At 42.1% G+C, this 21,232-nt stretch overlaps 2 protein-coding genes across 3 annotated transcripts; one reads left to right on the top strand and one right to left on the bottom strand.

Moving 5' to 3' along the window:
* The first annotated feature begins 1,572 nt into the window (after positions 1–1,572).
* On the top strand, positions 1,573–19,109 carry clip3 (CAP-GLY domain containing linker protein 3). 2 transcript variants are annotated; one of them, XM_020507717.2, is made up of 15 exons: positions 1,573–1,700; positions 4,831–4,983; positions 5,876–6,015; positions 9,511–9,604; positions 9,759–9,920; positions 10,500–10,618; positions 12,731–12,967; positions 13,253–13,312; positions 14,079–14,214; positions 14,405–14,554; positions 15,034–15,168; positions 15,288–15,411; positions 15,661–15,728; positions 15,839–15,911; positions 16,045–19,109. In XM_020507717.2, exons 2-15 carry the CDS (start codon positions 4,851–4,853, stop codon positions 16,097–16,099), a joined length of 1,686 nt encoding a protein of 561 aa, XP_020363306.1. In that variant the 5' UTR covers positions 1,573–1,700; positions 4,831–4,850; the 3' UTR covers positions 16,100–19,109. The 2 variants fall into 2 exon arrangements, with proteins under 2 accessions (XP_020363306.1, XP_020363307.1); XM_020507718.2 differs by lacking the exon at positions 13,253–13,312 and having other exon boundaries at positions 1,574–1,700.
* Positions 19,110–19,169: 60 nt separating this feature from the next.
* On the bottom strand, positions 19,170–20,596 carry dharma. The gene is made up of 3 exons (XM_031796035.1): positions 19,951–20,596; positions 19,594–19,781; positions 19,170–19,495 (listed from the first exon to the last, which is right to left on the bottom strand). Exons 1-3 carry the CDS (start codon positions 20,279–20,281, stop codon positions 19,355–19,357), a joined length of 660 nt encoding a protein of 219 aa, XP_031651895.1. The 5' UTR covers positions 20,282–20,596; the 3' UTR covers positions 19,170–19,354.
* Positions 20,597–21,232: the final 636 nt, after the last annotated feature.

Raw genomic sequence — 21,232 nt, 5'->3', positions numbered from 1 at the left:
AAAAAAACATGTCAATACTTTGCCCCTTGTTAACCAGCGCGTATGTTGTAAAAGCATTACATGGTTGTAATCGCTGCCCATATCATTGCATAGTGCAGAAAATACATGAGAGTTCAGAGGCCTTGCCATAACAAAGTTAACCATTTTCACTGTAGTGTCCAAAACATCATTCAAGCTGTCAGGCATTCCCTTGGCAGCAAGAGCCTCTCGGTGGATGCTGCAGTGTACCCAAATGGCATCGGGAGCAACTGTTTGCATGCGCATTACCACTCCACTATGTCTCCCTTTCATGGCTTTTGCGCCATCAGTACAGATAAAAAAACATCTTGACCACCAAAGTCCATTTATTGTCACAAAGCTGTCCAGTAATTTAAAAATATCCTCTCCTGTTGTCCTGGTTTCCAGTGGTTTGCAGAAAGGATGTCTTCCTTAATTGACCCCCAATAAACATAACAGACATATACCCTCGGTAGCTCACCATATAAGACGCTTCTCGCCCCTTCATAGTAATGGTATCTGATGCTTTTATACAGGTATTACTACTCAAAAGTCATCTTAATTCTCACTCAAAAAACTCCCATGGTTTATTTTTCTAATTGGCATGTTGTGTTTTTAAATGTCTGCGCAAGAGTGAAAGTTTAATCGAGTTGTGAGATAGTACTTTTGCACATATAACACACTGCGGCTGAGGAAAGGCACCACTCCCAATATAAGTGAACCCCAAAACAATGTAGTTCTCATATTTGCACCTCTTCGATGGTCCAACATCCCTGTCTGTTGTTCAGTGCTTTCCCTGGTAAGGGGGCAGTAGCTCTTCAGCTGCATCAGATTTACAACTGTCAGTGTCCATGCTAGCTGGGCTAACAATGTAGAATTACTGATGCTAGCATTGGATGTGCTCGTGGAAGCAGAACAACTTGTGTTGTCGACAGGTGCAGGTGTAGTACTGCTGGTAGTAGCAGTACTGCTGGTAGTAGCAGTACTGCTGGTAGTAGCAGTACTACCAGTAGAGCTGGCATGTGTCTCTTACTTTTTTAACTACTTATCAATTGTCGCGCAAACGGAATGAGCAGCAGCTACGTTTGGCTACATATGGACCATTAGTGGAATTCCCCGCAAGAGAGTAACGGTTAATGTGATTGGATGTTAATTATTTGACATGGTGTTGTTATTTCGCTGAACACTAGATGGTTTCATTTTATTTTTGGCAGTGAAACGAGGCTACTCAGGCGAGAAAGAAACCTCACCCAAATGTATAATATATATATATATATATATATATATATATACATTTTCTAACAGTCCATTCATATTTTCTAACGGGGCTTTACATACAATCTCTGGCCTTTATTTTCTCAAAATGCGATTTTAAATTTAACCCTAACCTTAACCACACTTATACCGAACCCAAATCTTAAATTAAGATTTTAAAAAACTATTTTTTACCTCATGAATTTTTAAATTAGAGCAAATTTTGTGGCTGTGTTAACTAGGCGAATTCCTGTGCCAAGGAAGGACACTCACAATTGTGCTCGTAGCCTACGTTGTGTATGGTTGTGGTCCATGCGTGTTCACGCCCGTGACGCAGTCACAGAGAAAGACCTTCGCAGCATTATAGCAGCATCCTCAGCACCATTGCTGTTCTCATTTAGCTGAATCGCGAGGAAAAGCTTGAGATAATCAAAAAGGATTGTTTTGAGGTAAGATGAATATCATTCATGCATATAAGATTCAAATTATTATATTTTGTTTGATAAAATGTATTTGATTCCTGTGTTTTTCACAGCATGTGTATTTGTCTTGATACCGAGCCTAGAAAGATGGATGCTCTGAAAACACTGTTCCATGAAATCTCACTGGCGGATGTTTTTTTTTCCGCCCATTTTATCATATAAGCGCAAACATAAGACATCGGCCCATATATTATGCGTCTTCTCATTGTTATTGGATCAAATTAATAGTTTCACATGTGATCTGTAAAATCCTCCTCCACCATATTTCTCATTGTTTGTCAACGGGGCGTTATTTCTCGTTTTTTTTCCATTTTATCATATGCACGTTATAGAGCAATGCAATATGCACATTTTGCGCTTATTGCTCATTGCAACACTAATATATTGTTTTTATTTATAGTCAATGACTCAAACATACAAGCTCTGGCCTATTGTTTTTGTCAAATTCAGTAGGATGGCATTAGTGTGACCCAGCCAAATGGTAAAATGCTATTCATTCCATTACAATAGGTATTGAATAGAAGATCAAAATCTGTAAGGTTTGTTGCACCTGTCTTTCCTCATATTTTGCTATCTGAATGTATTTGCCTCCAGGTTTTACACATCTTGTTGACTCATATGAGCACTTTTGCACAAGACTTAGTCATATACAGTACTCGATTTTATTAAAACAAATAATATGCTCTTGCTAATTATACATCACATTTATTGCAGTGTCTGTGACTGAGACTTCATTCATAAAACACACTACTGTCAGATCAGGGCTAGGAACTAAGAGGAGCAGGGCAACTCAGAGGAGACGATGATGGCTGCCATTACTGTGTTACTCTGTTAGTAGAATAGTCTTAATTGGTGACAGGTATTGCACAGCACAGGTATAGTTATCTACCAGTCATCGGACCCTATATCTTGGATAGCCTTTGTTTCAACATAATCCTTTTGGGATGTCAGGAAACTTGTTGTATCACCCATTCTACAGTGGCTATTGATTCAGCGGCAGATCATGGGAAGCACTTAAGAATGTATATAACTAAAGGAAGAAATCAAAGTAAAATGTAGGAGCTCGTGGGTAAGGTGACTCACTGCGCAGGGACATTTGCTCCCAAATCATCCAGGCTATGATATCTCTTGACTATGTATCCATGTTATGTTTCCATATCCAAACACGACTAGGAACCCCCTCAATATGATGCAACTGAAGGAAACAGGCGACTCGTAGAGTATCAGGAGGATGGTATCTGCCTGAGTGGGGGTTGTTCATTTGGCTTTGAGTCTGTATCACAGCAGAATCGGTCTCTGTTAATGCAGTTACCCTAACACGGAACCCAAACCGGCTGTGCACGTGCGCCATCGTGCAGAAATGTATTTTGTCCCCCCACACCAAAAGCAATCACGACACGCAGGTTAAAATATCAAAACAAACTCTTTATGGCTAGTTAGCTTGCACTTGCTAGCTAATTTGTCCTATTTAGCTGGCTTGCTGTTGCTAGCTAATTTGTCCTGGGATATAAACATTGAGTTGTTATTTGACCTGAAATGCACAAGGTCCTCTACTCCACCAATTAATTAATAAATAATCCAAACATAAAACGGTCAACCGAATAATTTCTAGTCATCTCTCTTCCTTCCAGGCTTTTTCTTCTCTTGACTTTATATTGTGATTGGCAACTTTCATAAATTAGGTGTATTACCGCCACTGACCTCGTTTGTCTTTCAGTCACCCACGTGGGTATAACCAATGAGGAGATGGCACGTGTGTATCTGCTTCTATAAACCAATGAGGAGATGGGAGAGGCAGGACTTGCTGCGCGATCTGCGTCAGAAATAGAACTGATTTCTATTTTAGCCCTTGGCAACGCAGACGCTCGTTGGCGCGCACGAGCAGTGTGGGTGCAATAATTGAATAACATAGATTTCTACCTTTATTTTGCAATGTGTGTGGTCAGCCTGTAAGCGTAATGAATACAGCACAGACCACTGTATATGGCCTCTGTTTTGCCTCACTGTTTGACCCGATAATGCTTGAGTTGGTAGACTGATACAATAGCACAGCTGCGCAATAGGATAAGGCTTTTACTGATTGTGTGATGAGCTCTCTCTCTGTCTCTCTTTCTTCTCTCTCTCTGGACTTCTTTCAAAATCCTAAAGGATTAGCAGAGGCATGGATGGACAATATAGTCTGTGTATTAGATTACTTGGCAGCATAATCATGTTCAGGCCGGATGGATCTGTTTTAGATACATGTGCCGTGCTCACTGTGCAGTCAGACTTTGGAGGAAGCAGCCCTTGGACGTGACAAAAAAGACCCAGTGAATAATTTACGCTATCGTAGACTGTTCCCATTTCAATGTTGGGATAAACCGTTTCTCAGTTGTGTTAGTGCTTCTGTTCTTAAGGGGTGTTTATAATAAATACATATAGCTTATTCTCTGACCCTAGATTGAACATTTATTTCACGGTGGAAATCCAGTCAGGCCATGTCAACGTAATAGGCTAAAGGGTCCATTGTGTTGTATATAAATTGCATTAGCATTGACATCCTGATACTATTAAGGCTTTTGCATAGATGTTTTACTGTTTGTTCAGCAGCCCCTCAGAAATGAGTGCAGCAATGTCCAACACATACTGTACAGTACATGCATCCCTGATTTCCCATAGTCAGAACGGATGTGCAAAATCTGCTGCTGCATATACTATTTGGAAAATATAGCTCAGCCCTTTAGCTAAGTCCAGGACAATGATGGACATTAAGACTTAGTATTAGCATGCACTGACATGGTACAATCAATTAGACTGCCTGTTAGCCTGTCTGCTCTCTGAGTCTCCTCATCTCTTGTCAGTAAGTGCAGTTATCAGTGAGTCACTACTGACCGTCTCTCACAGGCCCTAGAGCCAAACATAGAGCCTGTCTGCTCTGAGGGTATAGACTTGCCAGAGTAGATAGGCTGCCATGGGAACAAGACTCTTGTAAGCAACTACTTCATGTGACTCTTGGCTGAGTCATAGACGTATGAGAACTGTTCAGAGAAACCTGCGATGGAGCTGTTTGTTCTGTAGTGCCACTCAAGGAATGTTTGTCATCCATCTTGTTTTCCAGGCCCACCGACGTCTAGCAGAATGACTAAAGAGCAGACTGCCGAGGTGGAGGAGGAGGCCCAGCCTGCCTCTGAGTACCAGAGCCCAGTTCACGAGCCCCGGAAGAGGCCCATGGTCCACCCATCTGCCCAGGCCCCCCTCCCCAAAGACTATGGTGGGTCCTAGGCCTCAGGCTCCAGGGCCCGTCTCATAGTAGGAGTGCTGATCTAGGATCAGTTTAGCTTTTTAGGTCATAATGAATAAGATTATATAGACGGGAGTGACCTGACCCCAAATCAGCACGTTGGAACGTTTCGTGAATACAGGCCAAGTCCCTTTGTTATAATGCTCCCTACTCAACACTGCTTTATATGTAACAGTGGATTTTGGGCTCTGGGCCATGTGCTGCTGTAGCCTCGGTCCACAAAGAGCCTTTCACCAAGCACAGACCACTGCCTGGTCAAAACAACCTCTGCAGATTCATAGAATCATAATGAAAATATGTAATAAAATGTATATGATCTATAAATAAGTGAACAAGGCCTTTTATGGCATGTTATTGATCCTTTTAGTAGATCGATTTTGACTTTGGGGCTGTGCAAACAGTATGGTATTGCTGGACACTTTATGCCAATAAATGTAAGTGGTTGCTGCAGGCTAAAATGATGTGAAGCTTTTTATTTCAGTTTTCCCACAAGCTTCAATGCATTTATTATGATGGTGTATTATAAAAACAAAGTAAGATCAATTGTGTTCCCACTTCGGTAGGGCTTCAATCTACCACATCCTGCTTTTAGAAACGGTGCTTTTAAACAGGACAGAAATATTGGACGTCCCACAGAGAACTCCATAAGTAATTAAATAGAGTGCACTAACAGGCCTACTGTAAAATACAACCCAAAATATATGTATATTTTGTAATAATAAAAAAATATGATATTTAATATCACACATTCAGAATGAGTCAATATGCTGTCTGACATAAAAACATAAAAATAGCAAGAGAGGCACATGTAATACTGATTTGATGAGGATAATTATCTTGTTGGCATTCCCTACCCTTCCAGCCTTCACATTCTTCGACCCAAATGATCCTGCGTGTCTGGAGATCCTGCTGGATCCGCGCACCACCATCCCAGAGCTGTTTGCCATCATCCGTCAGTGGGTCCCACAGGTCCAGCACAAGATCGACCTCATCGGAAACGAGGTGAGTTACTGCCGGTCCGATTTTCAGCAGACTACAGGCCTGAATACAGCTCAGACACAACACTGGAGGCCACAACAAAAATCTTAACTCAGTGGCTCATGGATCTGCACCACATTCATACCCACACATGCCGTCCGAGCCGGCCCTAGCCATTTGTTGGGGGGGGGGGGGCCCTAACTTGCGAGCAAAACATTTTGCTGCTCTTGACAGCGGAAAGGAAAAATTTACGTTTTAAAGTACATTTCCTCCAATTCTACACATTTTACCATGGGGCATATAAAAAAATATTAGTTATAAAGCAAGTTTGCTGCTATTCTACAGGATTTGCCATGGGGCGGAGAGAAGATTTAGCAATTGTATAACTCATTTCTAAACATTGTGCCATAGGGTGGAGAGAAATGTTTGCAGTTTTTAATGTGATATTTGAATGAGAGTGACTAACAAAATCAATGGGGGCCACCCAGTTGGTAATTCGGCTATGATTAATACACGTTTAGATAGCTGGTTAGACTAATTTACTGATCTAAAAAATGTTAGCTGACATGGGCTAGTTGAGAGACTGTCCAACTGACATAGCAGGAGAAAAATTGCTGATGCACAACCAAATTTGCACCTTGTGTATTCTAATATTGTAACTCAACAATAAGTTGAGATCCCGACTGAGTTCCTTTTATGGACATTTTTCCGCGAGCCTACAAAAGAGGCGGGACGCCAGATGCCCATCCCTGGCCTACAAAGTTGAATATGGCATTTCACAAGGCTCTGTGCTTGGACCCATATAATTGTTTTCTTTATTTCTACTGTACATAACAGACCGATAGAGTGTATTACTGCATAGTGCAGCAAAGATACAGGTCTCCAACCAAAATACAATACACACAGGAAACAAAATTCACCATGCAGTCAGTAGTTGAAGAGAACATGGAAACGCTCATCAACATACTGTAACACACAACAATGCACACCTTTTTAGCTCAAATTCATTGAAATCTCATGAACAATATCAATGTATTAAATCCCTTACTATCTAAAGAGCAGTGACCTTTCAGCTGCATGCAACCTTCTAGAGATGGTCACCATCACCACATGCTGCATTTGCAGTAAGGAGAGAAGTCCATTGGTCTGTGCTCAGCTTGCTGCTCTGCTCTCGTGCTCTTCAGAGCTGCCAACAGGGCAGACGCATCAAGTTCCTTGATCCCTGGAGGAATGCAGTCGATGCAGGCCTAGTAATTGTGTTGTTCGACCTCTCTTTGTGGTGAACTCCTGCGGCTCTGAGCCAGTCAGCAGCGGTACACTGTTGTTGTTGGCCAAGGTCCTGCTAGAAGATTACAGACTCGTTATCACACGTTTTTTGACAAAACCCACTAGTAGAGCCTCTACGTTGGTAAGGCTCCACAAAGAGAACCCATTAAGGCACAAGGCAAGCCTAAGATGAGTATTTCCCAGTCCCATGCCCATACACAGTATGTGCTGTTGAATAAGCGTGTATGGGCATGGGATTGGGAAATACTCTTGTGTTTGTCTTGTGCCTTAATGGGTTGTCTTATATTGGGATCTGTATTGTGGGAGGCTTGGTGGCTTTGGCTTCTGTTGGAGGCATGACTTACACAACCCCTTGGGGCACTTTAGCAAAGTTGAAGCTTTACTAGTGAACTTTTCACAAACACCTTCTTACTATGGATGTTGTCATGTAAGGTGTAGGTTATGTTTCAGTCGATTCCCTTTTATATTGCTGTTGCTCAGATGAAAGTGCACAGCTTTAGCTCAGCGCCAACCATTACTGTAGTGTTAATGTGACCATAGGAGTAGGAACTCTCATAACCCTGAGGGGGAAGAGTGATGAGGGTGGGATGTGAATCAACATAAAGTATGCATACTTCAAGTTTCAGACTCATTTCCTAATCCCGCCCTACTGTCTTGGAGAGGGGGAAGATATGCCCCATAAAAACACATGTACACACACCAAGCAAATACACACTCTTAGTTAACTCGGTTTCCTCTTAGCCTTGCAGCTTTAGTGTTAGGATTGATCGTAAAGTCAGCCTCAGTTCCTGGGTGTCCCCTGGGACTCCATGATGGCTGTGATTGATGGCTGAGATAATAGGGTCTTTCCATTACCCAAACAGGCTCTGCACTAAGACAGACTCTAAATCAGACCAGGTTGTCAGATATGGGCAAAGAACCACTCTGCTGCACTCTCGGTAAACAACCTCAGCCCTCTGGCAAATAGTCAATGTCTTTTTGACAGTATTTGAGAGTATTTTCATTAACAGAGATGCATTGACTTATCTGCAAAAGGCTTATGTGGATGTAGGCTTTTGCTCCAATCAAATCAGGAACGCACCTGATTCAACCTAACAAAGTCCTAAATGAAGTCGAATCAGGAGTGTATGGCTTTGGCACATACAGATTGGCCACCGCTTCTTTACAAGCTACTTGGACAGTAAGAATTTCCACCAATATCAGTTACTAGCCCCAAATTCCTTTTCGACAATGTTAGCCTCGTGTTAGCATTGCAGCTACAGGGATCCATCTTATAGAATCCATGTTGAATTATGAAAGTGTGCATGGTGGTGTCCTCATTAAGCCTCAGGAGAGGACTTGTCTGATAATATCTTGTTCATTCAGTTGGACTACATGCCTCTGTATGAAAAGGCATAGTCTCAGGGCTTGAGGAGAGTGTGCTCATTTCGTCTCTCTTGATTGACACGGGTGGATATTGAACTGTCCCGAGATAGTTGCTAGTCCAGTTCAGGAATCAGGATGGGTCCTTTTTCACCTGTCACTCGACACCCGTCACTGCTATCTGCTGGCACTAGAGGAGAGAGCTAATTAACTGGAGTTTCACTGCATTTCAAATCTTCACCATTGGGAATATGGCTTTACATAGCACATCTGACACTCAGCGAGACATTGATGGAGGTTATTCGACGTTGTAAAGGGTGCCATGAATAGTTTGCTGTTATCTCCCATTGGTACTGTTTCCAATGTACCGAGTACAAGCTTAGATATTCAGTTGAAACAGCATAGTTAATGTATGTCACTTCCAGTAACGACTGCCATCATTTCAATATTTGTCTCCCTCAAATGTTTTACCTATCCAAAATGGCTGCCGGTTCCTCATGTAGATGGATGCTACTCAGCAAGGACAGCCTCCGATGAAGTTGCATTGCAGTGGAAATGAACGTGGCGCTTAATTCATGACACAACAGGAAGCTATCCTCACCTTCCCCATCATTAGAGTTCACGAACACGTGTCGTCTGTGCTATTTGGGTGTGAATGGCTCATCCTGCTAATGTGGCTACGCTAAGCACAGGGAGCATCACTCAGAGAGATGAGAGGCTATGGCCCTGGGGTGGTGTGGTCTGTATGTGTGAGTGATGACTGGCCTTAGTGTTTCATAGTGTTCTAAAGGCATCTGATAGTACTGCTCTCTCTGCCATTCCCCTAGCCTCTCTCTCTCTCTTCACTGAACAGTTCTTGTCTCCTCTCAGATCTTGAAGCGTGGTTGCCATGTCAACGACCGTGACGGACTGACAGACATGACCTTGCTCCACTACAGTTGCAAAGCCGGGGCCCATGGAGTCGGTGAGACTCTCAAACAAACCCTCAACTGATTGTTCATTTCAAATGTCTGAATCCTTAATAAAGCTTTCATAAAATAAAGTATTTTTAGTTTAAGATTCAGTGCCGTTTTACTGTAGTTTCCTACAAATTTTGTACATCTTGTGACCCCGTCCAGGTGACCCTGCCGCTGCCCTCAGGCTGTCCAATCAGCTAATTTCCCTGGGGGCAGACGTGAGTCTCCGCAGCCGCTGGACCAACATGAACGCCCTGCACTACGCAGCCTACTTCGACGTGCCAGAGCTGATTCGCATTCTCCTCAAGGCCTCCAAACCCCGAGGTGAGTAGCGTCAACACAACCCATGTAGCCTAACTAGCCAGCTAACAACATAGTCAGTCCTCGGGAGCTGTTGGACACTAATAAACCTCTCCAAACACTCCCCAGACGACTTCCCTCACCCCTGTTCGCACACTCACTCACTGTATACACACACACTCGCACTCCAAAGCTCCTGCTTGGACCTTGTCAGTTCTAGCATGCTCCTGGTGTATGTCCTGTATGTTCCTGTATTTCTCCTCCCTCCTCTCCCTGGACTTCCAATCAGAACTAACACTGCATCCAGCCCCTACCAGCATTGACCCAAGGCCATTTCATTAACTCCTACATTGATTTATCATCGCTCCACCACACCTGACCATTGATTGTGGCCGTTTTGTCTCAATTGTTATTTCTCCTGCCTACGGACCATGGGTCTCAAGCACAACACTAGACTCCTAAGAGATTAAATTGGCAATGCTTTCAGGGACCCCTAGGAGAAGGAATTGGCTTACGCTTTTAGAATAAAACTAAGACAATAGGTGATGTTGGCTTTACAATTCAGATTGATTTGATCTGAACCTGGTTGTACTGTCTCTGTAGTGCTGAATTCCACCTGTAGTGACTTCCACCATGGCACAGCCCTGCACATCGCTGCCTCCAACCTGTGTCTGGGATCAGTCCAGTGTCTGCTAGAGCATGGAGCCAACCCCACTGTCCGGGTAAGAGCACTATTGACTAGACCTCTCTTTTGTACGTCTCTTTCTCATGGTAACTAACTACAAACAGAAATGCTGAAATTGAATATGGCATATACACTCACTGGACAGTTTATTAGGTGCTTGATCGCTCCTACAGACAGTGAGTCTTATGGCCTGCTATATAAAGCAGGCAGACAGGCATCGAGGCATTCAGTAACTGTTGGATTGAACATTTGAATGGGCAAAACAAGTGACCTAAACGACTTCGAGTGTGGTATGATTGTCGGTGTCAGGCGCGCCGGATCCAGTATCTTAGAAACGGCTGCCCTCCTGGGCTTTTCACACACAACAGTGTCTAGGGTTTGCCAAGAATGGTGTGACAATCAAAAACCATCCAGTCAGCTGTCCTGTGGGTGAAAACAGCTTGTTGATGAGAGATGTCGAAGGAGAGTAGCAAGAATCGTGCAAGCTACACGCTTAGAAAACACGCTTAGTTCCAGGTAGAACCCTTTTGGGTTCCATGTCGAACCCTCTGTAGAAAGGGTTCTACCTGGAACCCTTTAATTTTCTAGATAGCACATTTTCTTCTAAGAGTGTAACAGGTGGGCAGCAAACACAGAAATAACGCCACAGTACAACAGCGGTGTGCAGAATAGCATCCAGGAATACACAACTCGTCGATCCTTGTCATGGATTGGCTATCGCAGCAGACGACCCCACCGGATTCCACTCCTATCAGCTAAAAACAAGAAGAAGCTGCTCCAGTGGGCACGGGATCACCAACACTGGACAATTGAGGAGTGGACATCACCTGGAACATGACAGCGAGTTCAGTTAATTTTGAGTGTCCTGGTCAGTCCCCAGACCTCAACCCAATAGAACATCTTTGGGTTGAGATGGAACGGGCTGTTCGCAGCATGAATGTACCGCTGTCCAATCTGCATGAAACTGCGTGATGCCATCGCGTCAGCATGAACCAACATCCCTGTGGAACTTTTCCGACACCTTGTGGAATTCTCCGAAGAATTCAGGCTGTTCTGAAGGCAAAAGGGGGCCTGACCCGGTACCACAGTAATAGAATGGGTGTGCATCTGAGGTTTCATGTCTCTTTGATATGATTTCTTGGTAACTTAAAAGGGAGCTGAACCTCCTGATTTGGCCTCGTTTTTCAGCTTGGTCATGAAGAAACAACTTCATAAGAAATAACTATTTTGTGTGTGTTTGCACGTGGCAAGCAGTCTTTGGTTTGTACATTCACTCTCTCAAAACAGTACACGGTTACAGTCACTCACCCTTCTAGATAACGTGAAACAGTCTAACAGGCCTTGAAGTCGCTTAGGAAAGCTATTGCTTTTTTTAACCAACTTCTTTCACCAATTAGCTTTAGTCAGCTGGTGTGCGACCGTGGCAAGTTGGCTTGACATTTGATAGCTCTGGGGCTTGTTAAATAATTTACACAATGTAAATTGCGCAGCATTTTTTGCCCACCTTTTAGTTGTCTCATTACATTATTTCAATATTTGTATTTGAATTTCTACAATTTATAGTTGGTTTGAGGTTGTTAGATCATTGAAATTTGGAGCTATTGGCATTAACATATTGTCCCATGTACATTGTGTAATTTACTGATGTCCCTAACTAGCCCCATAGGGCTATCGAATGTCAAACCAAATTGACCATGGACATTATGATCAGGTCTCATGCAGCTGTCCACCAAATTGATGATTACTTGGGTGCTGCCAGCTGTAGGCATGTGGGCAGGCTTGAAATAAACCCAACCAAAGCTAAACTGTTACAGTACCCTTTTATTCCGTGACATACACTTTATTTCTATCTTTTCGCAAATCTCAGACTGACTTTATGACCAAAACTATACTATTTAGACTTTGTAGTCAATTTTGACAGTAGAACAAATGTTTATGGCTCATATCAATGCCACATAGACCATTTTCAAAATGAGAAGTTGCTTTTTAGAGGCAGTCGCTCTTTAAAAACACTGTTTCAGATAAAACAGATTCTGTTTCTGTTTTATGTGGGGATGACTTCGACACAAATATGCCAATTTATTTCTGATGTCCCTTTCTCTCTCCCTTTTTCTCTCCCTCCCCTCCCTCCTGTCTCGCTCTCTGACAGAATGATAAGGGCCAGGGGCCGGCCGAGGTGGTCCCTGACCCCATGGACATGACTCTGGACAAAGCGGAGGCGGCCATGGTGGCCAAGGAGCTGAAGCAGCTGCTGCTGGACTCTGTGCCACTCAGCTGCAACCTGCCCCGCGCCACCCTGCTCAACTACGACAACATCCCTGGCAACCTCATGCTCACCTCCATCGGCCTGAAACTGGGCGACCGTGTGGTGCTGGACGACATGAAGGTGTGTGTGTGTGTGCGGTTTGTCAGGATTGGGAGGCAAAGGTGAGAAATGGGAGCCTTAAAGCCTGAAAACAGTGAATTAAAATAAACTGCTGAATTTTGTGAGCGCGTTTATGTGCATAAGACCATTGAAATGGCTTTCAATTATCTTTATATATTTTTTTATAGTGGCCAGTATGAGGTATCATTCATCCTATATGGTGGAGCCCTGCTGCTTGTTGTACTGTGTGAGACGAGAACGTGAATTCTAGCAAACATTTATTCCCACTTGTGTTAACACGTATAGCTCCCCAAAAAATCGAGCAGTGATGAAATTGACATCTCAGCTCTGCATCACCTGAAGCAGGTGGGTAGCCCTCGACCTGTGTCTACTTGCATAACTGAACACATTTAATCGTGTTTTCAGGTGTATTTCCATGACTGACCGCATTACTGACTGCACTAAACGACGTAGTCTCCCTTGGTGCATTCATTTGGTATTTACCATGCATCACTAACTGCACTTCAAATGCATTGAAAACCTATGTGTGGCCTACTCTATGTCAGCAACTGCAATCCACTCATTTGAAATGGTGTCCACATACTTTTGTATATATAGTGTATGTCCTACTTACCACAGTATAATCACTTAAAACATGTTATTGTGTTGAGATGGGTAGACTACTAACCATAGCCTAGTCACAGAGCTGGCCAACCCTGTTCCTGGAGAGCTACCCTCCTGAAGGTTTTCGCTCCAACACTAGTAGTAACTAACCTGACTCAGATGATCAACCAGCTAATTATTAGAATCAGGTGCGCTAGATCAGAGTTGGAGCAAAAACCTTTAGGATGGTAGCTCTCCAGGAACAGGTTTGGCCAGGCCTGGGCCCTAGTATCTCAGTAGTAAAGAATGACAGAAAAGTAGCAGATAAGCATGCTGCCCTGGTCTAGAGATGTCTCTGAGACTAGTCCTACCTCAGTGCTGTGGAGAAGTGTTGTTAACCATTTAATCCTGCCTGGTATCACCTTCAATAATAAAAGTAGCTTGTTTTGTTCGATGAGCCCCTGTGGGGATCAATAAGGTTAATTCAATTTGATAGTCAAAATCCAATATAAATGTCTCTCCTCCACAGACGGGCACCCTGCGCTTCTGTGGGACCACGGAGTTCGCCAGTGGCCAATGGGTAGGGGTGGAGCTGGACGAGCCAGAGGGCAAGAACGACGGAAGTGTGGGGGGGGTGCGTTACTTCATCTGCCCCCCCAAATTAGGTAACCACCTGTTATTTCACTCACATTTTGGGAATTCTTTCTTAAATCTATTGAAATGCGCTAAGATTCCCCGTGAGAAAAGAGCAAAGAGAAGACTTGATTTCATAACTTTCTTTGTCAGTTTTATGCAGGTTTTATGCAATGCAGGTTTTTTTCAGGGTTTTCTCTAATCACTTCTATTGTCCTGAAGGTATCTTTGCTCCAGTGTCGAAAATCGCCAAAGCTGTTGAGCTGGCCCCCTCCTCTGTCACCTCCACACCCAAGACGCCCCGCATGGACTTCTCCCGCGTCACAGGAAAGAACAAGAAAGAAAAGAAGGAAATAATGGAGAGAGAGAAAGGTACAGGAAAGTGAAAGGGGACACTAGTCAGTTGTACAACTGAAATGCGGCTTCCACAAAAGAGTTTCCCCATCAAGGGCCATGACATTCATTCTCATAGGAGCACAACAAGCCCTCTGTTGAATCACAGACTTTATAACACATAAATAACACATGACTCATAGACTTTATAACACATTTTAAACTGGTTCGAGCCCTGAATGCTGATTGGCTGACAGCCGTATACCACGGGTATGACAAAATATTTGTTTTTACGGCTCTAATTACGTTGGTAACCAGTTTATAATAGCAATAAGGCACCTCGGGGGTTGGTGGTATATGGCCAATATACCACGGTTAAGGGCTGTATCCAGGCACTCCGCGCTGCGTCGTGTCTAAGAACAGCCCTTAGCCATGATATATTGGCCATATACCACACCCCCTCGTGCCTTATTGCTTAAAAAATAACATGTTAACTAACATTTGATTTCCTCCATCAGCTTTGAGGAAGAAGTCTATGTCCGTGGCCAGTCTGGACCCAGATGGGGTGAAAGTGGAACTTGGAGACCGGGTGCTGGTTGCTGGTGTGAAGCAGGGAATCATACGCTATTATGGAAAGACAGACTTTGCCCCAGGTAGGTCTGCTGGGAAATCAAGTCACTGCAATACTGGTGGTGGTCATTTCAAGAAATGTTTGACAAATGCTTAGAAATGTTTAATCAATTTGAACTATTGATGATGTGTGTGTGTCCAGGTTACTGGTTTGGTGTGGAGCTGGAGCAGCCCACAGGAAAGCATGACGGGTCTGTTTTTGGTGTCCGCTACTTCACCTGCCTGCCCAAGTATGGCGTCTTTGCACCCCCGTCTCGCGTACAGAGGTAACATAACACCTATTTTAACACCTGGTTTTTAAAAAATGACCCTAAGATAACGTAACGACTTTATTGATAAGAAAGCATTTTACTGTACAGAACCTGTGGCATAAGCATGTTACTATGCTTATCAGTCATTCTCAGGCGAAGAGCTAGACAATAACAAACGTTCTCTGTTGTGATTGTAAAGGTTCATTCTGAACAGACTGACCGTCTTGTACAATACTAAGCACGGCTGTTTTAATGATCACTCAGAATCGGCGGCTCAAAGGACGGTCAGAGCGGCGACGGCACGATGGTGAAGAAAGTCCACCAGGTGTCTAGTAAGTATCTACGGTCAAATCCCTCCGGTCATGTTAGCCAGCCCATGTCATCATGTACCTTCTCCTCCCACGTCTGCATTCTATCCAAAGATGTTCTTTGTTTATTCTAGTGAACCAGCCGAAGCGTAAATTCAACGCGGTGAGGTCACCTAAGGACATCACGTCTGAGAGCTCAATATCCAGGTAGAGTCTCTTCTTTTCCTCTCTGTGTTGTCTCTGAGTCAACAAATAGCACCTTAGAAATAAGCTCCTGTTGATGAATATGTCCAGTGATGCGAATCCCTCTCCTCTTCCTCCTGCTCATCCTCTTCCTCAGGTTGCTGTTCTGCTGCTGGTTCCCCTGGATGCTGCGAGCCGAGATGCAGTCCTAACCACACTCTCCTTCCACCTCCTCTTCCTCCTCCTCAAAAGATCTACTGCTCTCCTCTTAGTGTCCATCTTTCATTTGTGCTTTTCTCTGGCTGTTGCTGTCAGAATTACAGTAGTGAACCACTGCCCCCCCCCCCCCTCCACTCTCCATTCCCCTTGATTGCAGTCAGTCCTATAGCAAAACCTAGTGCCTTGTATGTTAACTAACATCCTGCATTCCGTTTGTAACACTAATAATGAGACAAAATAATTGTAACTCGAAATCTGGGACACAAACACTACAAAAGCAACTATCTAATAGATATATTCATTTAGTTTTTGTAAGTTTCTCTATTTTGGTGTCGATTGCTTGTTGTTACCCTGTCAGAAGTTGCCAAAACCCTTAGACCAGTCAGCCAACTTCTCATGCCATGGAGTTTCTACTAGGGAACCTTTCAAATGACTAAGTACATACTGATATACTTTGATTTGCTGCTGCTTCATCCTAATTTCCAGTATTTCAGAGGAGACCAACACATTGTCTGTCTGTCGTACTAAAGGGATTGATCCAAAATGTGCAAGTGTGAGTCAAATCGTGTTACTAATTTATTTTCCCATAAACATGCCTTTTTATTGTGAAAAGATGTGACATGAATATATGGTCATGTTCTTCTAATGTCATATGTCCAAAAGAAAACAGGGTTTAATATTATTCAGGATTCCTACATCCACTATTTCTCCACTTGCACTCTGAGAATTTTCCCAAATGTGCAATTGGAAATGTGTATATAGTATTGATTTGCTTGTTAATGGGCTTGTGTAATTGTAATATGCTCACACATGGTCCGAAAATGAAGTTCCTGGTCTCATGGAACTAAATTCTTTGAGAGATCCCTGTTAAATACTAGTTACCAGTTTTAGGAAATGTAATGCTAGCACGTACGTATGTCAATCATAATGTCCCAACTTCATTTCTGAAGGACATCTTTATCTGCACAGATAACTTCTTTACCCTTGAAAGACAATTTTCTAGCAATGGTATAAATCGTAGTATTATAGACACCTCTATTTGTCCATAACTGGGTCAAATAAGACTTTCATAACTTGGTTATAGGTGTTTATTGCACTTTTGAACCAGTTGGTCTCAAAGTTACGTTAACCAAAATAGCTGCTCACCCCAAAATGTAATATAAGGGTAAACCACTTAGGTTAATATTGTTAAAGCTGTTTTCTTTACTGTGTAGCATGAAGTAGCAATAACTTCTGCTTAACTTTATAACTTAAACGTAATGTTAAAAAAAGCTTTATTTGCCCACATTTTTAAGTTTTGTTTATAGAAATAGGAAATCTACAGGGGTACCAAAATATACTTGTTCAAGATATGCTTCTTAATAAACTAGTACCCTCCTCCCCATCTGTAGGTTCCTTGTGGCACCAAAAGTGTTAATCTCAGGCTAAATCTGCACAGACGGAATATCTGCTAGCTCAGTGCTACCACAGTTTACACCCTCTGTTGGCTATCCTCTCATGCTTCTCTCTCCTTCTCTCTCAAAGTTAGGCTTTGGTAAGTTTGTGGGTGTGAGCATTAGGAAAAAAATATGACCGTCTAAAGTTGTGTGCGCTTAATGTCAAAATCTATGAGTATGTGCATAAAAACAGCAATATTTAACTGTGTACTTTGCAATGTGGATATGGAATAGTGTCTTTTGTCTACTCAACACCATGTAAGAACACCATGAGGAGAGAAAACATCTGAACTTCCTCCTGCACTCTCTGAACACCGTTGTGAACATCCTGTGTTAACAGTCACCGCGGAACAACGACAAAAATACTCATTAAATACTCTTGCACCATGTCGTTTTCCTGAAATCGCCCCTTATAAAAATGTGGCACTGAGCAATGTGGAAGTGAACGCAACAATGTGTGGTTGTTTTTGATATTGCTAGTGTAAAGTTATGACTAGGTCTGTAAGAGAGCCGCTGAACAACAAGGATACTATGAGGGAATCAGCTTCAGCTTCATTTGATCTGAATAAGGGAGACGAGTATATCCAGTTTGAGAGAAACTCGTCCATTAAACCTCAAAGTCATTTAATGGGATACTTAAGATCCTGTGGCATTTGGAAATGTTCTCCTTTTTTAATTTAATTTAATTACTATCTCAACACAAAATGTTGCAAACTTTATCAGGACAGCTCGCTTTGTTAAAATCCTATGTTAGCCAAGAAAGGCTCAAATTATACTGTGTCAAGAAGGACTGTGAGTTTCTTTACTAGTAGATAAACAAATCCTCGCCCCATACTGAAGTGCTTGATAATGAGTACGAACACATCAGAATGTCTTGTCTTTACTACTTATGCTGGAAAAATGTCATTAGAAATAAGTATAGCGTGCAACATTGTTCATACTTACTACATGGTTGAGTTCAATAGTTGGTTGACTGGCAGATTTTATGCTCAAGAAAAGTCGTTTGATGCCAAGATTGACCAAAATGGTGTAGTTATTGCCTCGATGTTACACTCTGGTAGCATAATGTGTACCATAATATGCCAGTAGATGTCACTAATGTGTTACTTTGTTATCATCTACAACTAACAACTTGACAAGAATCTACGTTGATGAGTCCTCTCTTCAAATGTTATGTTCATTCGAGGACACTATGAACATGTATGTAATCTTATTAAGTGGTGTACTGTCATTATATTTAAAAAAACATGTTATTCTAAAACTATCTCAACAATGGTTAATTTTCTTCATAGACATGTCTTTGCAGTTTGTTAAACTAAACATATATTTTGATAATTTCACTGAAGTGTACTTTTATTTTCCAGTATGTTGGTGTCTGTGTCCAAAAATAGTTAATTAACTGGGGGGTGGGGGTGTACTGTTGGATTTATTATAGTGTCATGAATAATATTCATTGCATGCTCTTTATTTGCTGAAAGTTTCTTTTTACGATGGTGTATCTCAGCATGAAAATGCTTATAATTAAAACTCTGACTATGAATCTAATAAAAGTTGATGTTGTTTTCTACATTTGCTGTTGCTTGCTTTTGTTCAAACAACTTTAGAGATAAATCACTCAGACACTTACTGTAATTGCTCAAATGTGCATTTATTGCAGGTCTAACAATTAAATTTAGTTTTTACATGAAATGCCCACCGATGAATTGCTATCTGGGGATATTTACGCGTTGTGAGTGGGCCTAAAGGCGTATGAACTCAAGTGAACATAAATTAGTGTAAAGAAATCATATGTTCCTGTTATCATCAGAGGAATCATGAGAAGCTGTTTCCCTGGAAGCTGCGCTTGTCGTAGACTGTTGTCCGGTCTCTTTTCGAAGTAGCCCGGTCTGGGGATTCGGCCTTGGTGCCGCTCTTCTGCCTCTTTCGGCGCGCACGACGGTTTTTGAACCATACCTAGAGAAATGGAACAAATGATGTCAAGTCCAGAAAATAACTGTAACTTAAACAGTTACACAACCACTTTTCTAAAAGCAAACGTATCCTTCTCTTACCCTAACACTTTCCTCCGTGAGGCCCATGTTCCTGGCTAGTTCAGCCCGTCCCTCGACGCCGGGGTAAATCGTTTGTTCGAACAGCTGATCCAGTTGTTTGGTCTGGCTGTCCGTGAACACTGTGCGCATTCTGCCACGATTTATTTGGTTTCCACCTTGGTTCAAGTAAGTGCACAGAGGCTGAGACCCTGAGATTTAAAAAAAATATTTAAAAAAAACATGAGTCAAAAGCAAGCAAAGAGAAGAAGAAAAATGGTAGGCCTAATACTTTGTATAAATGTAGCACTACAGTTCAATACTTTGTGGCCTCAACATACAGTCTATGTAGTGACATAATCAAATGTAACACTATCTCACCTCTTTCATCGTTGAAAACTCTGTGTTGAGTTGCAGTAGGACACAGATTTATATCTGCATGATGACAATGAAATGATCCATAACTAAGGTAACTGCTACTAGAATCAAACGTGTGTGATATGGTCGGAACCTGCAGCATGTGTGCGGTTGTCAAATCCCTAGGCATACCATATTTCCAGTTTTCATTATGTGCATTTGAGTGTCCATGGTGGAAGGTGCCAGACAAACATGCAAAATGTTGTGAAGATTCGGCTCCAGTTGTATAAGAAGGTCCCACTTCAGTGCCTAAAATGCGTTCAATGCTGAAGTTTGAAATGTTGTTCGTATCCATGCTCAGGGGTAAAAGTCCCTCTAAAACAGTTAGGTACGTGCTCAGGGCTACTTTTTTGTCTCACCTCTCCAACCAGGGACACTGTCCTCCTTCAAATGTGCAGTTTTATGATCAACCCCAGATTATATACTCATCCATTGACAGTTCAAAAACAAGATAAATTGTCAAATGTAACCCCTCATTATTATGCACTTTACATCCTTTTTTGTACTAAAGAAAATGCCTAATGGCCCATAATGGCTTTACCTTTTTTGAAGATGACCATTTCAAACGGTCCACGCAGATTCATCATAAAATAACATATACATATTTGGTTCAAAGGATAATGACTTTGATGTCCTCGAATCAAAGTAATATACGCAGTGATTGGTTGTAATTAGTGTTTTTTTTTGACTGATTAGATAGTACGGTCGAAACGGACGATACTAACCTTATGGTGCTTTATGGTGCTTCTGGGATTATACGTGGACAAACATGTCAAGCATTTCTGTTCAAATGGTGTCAGACTACTCTCTGTGATCCAACGTCAATGTAAAGAAACTCAATTGGACATCAATTTTTTTATTTTTTTATTTTACCTTTATTTAACCAGGTAGGCAAGTTGAGAACAAGTTCTCATTTACAATGAGGGAGATAAGAAACCAGACCATATATGGCTCTTTGATGTTAACTCTGGATTAACTAGATGTAACAATGAACTCTAAATGGAAGAGTATGTATGAATAAATAAAAACTTGAATGAAGTGATCTGTCTCCCAGTGGCAGTTTAATGTTTAATGAATGGGATTATATGGTTAACATAGTCATGTATGTGTTTACATTGTCTTGCCAATTGCAGTATCCTACAATGTAACATTTTACATAATGACAGATGTGCTATCGAATTAAATCATAGGCTACGTTATTTACCGTGCATTTAGGTGTCACTACGCACTACAGAGACTTCGGAGA

This window comes from Oncorhynchus kisutch, linkage group LG18 (assembly GCF_002021735.2).
Source record: "Oncorhynchus kisutch isolate 150728-3 linkage group LG18, Okis_V2, whole genome shotgun sequence".
NCBI lineage: Eukaryota > Metazoa > Chordata > Actinopteri > Salmoniformes > Salmonidae > Oncorhynchus > Oncorhynchus kisutch.
Note: the sequence above shows the minus strand (reverse complement) of the source record. Positions and strands in the feature narration are given on the sequence as shown.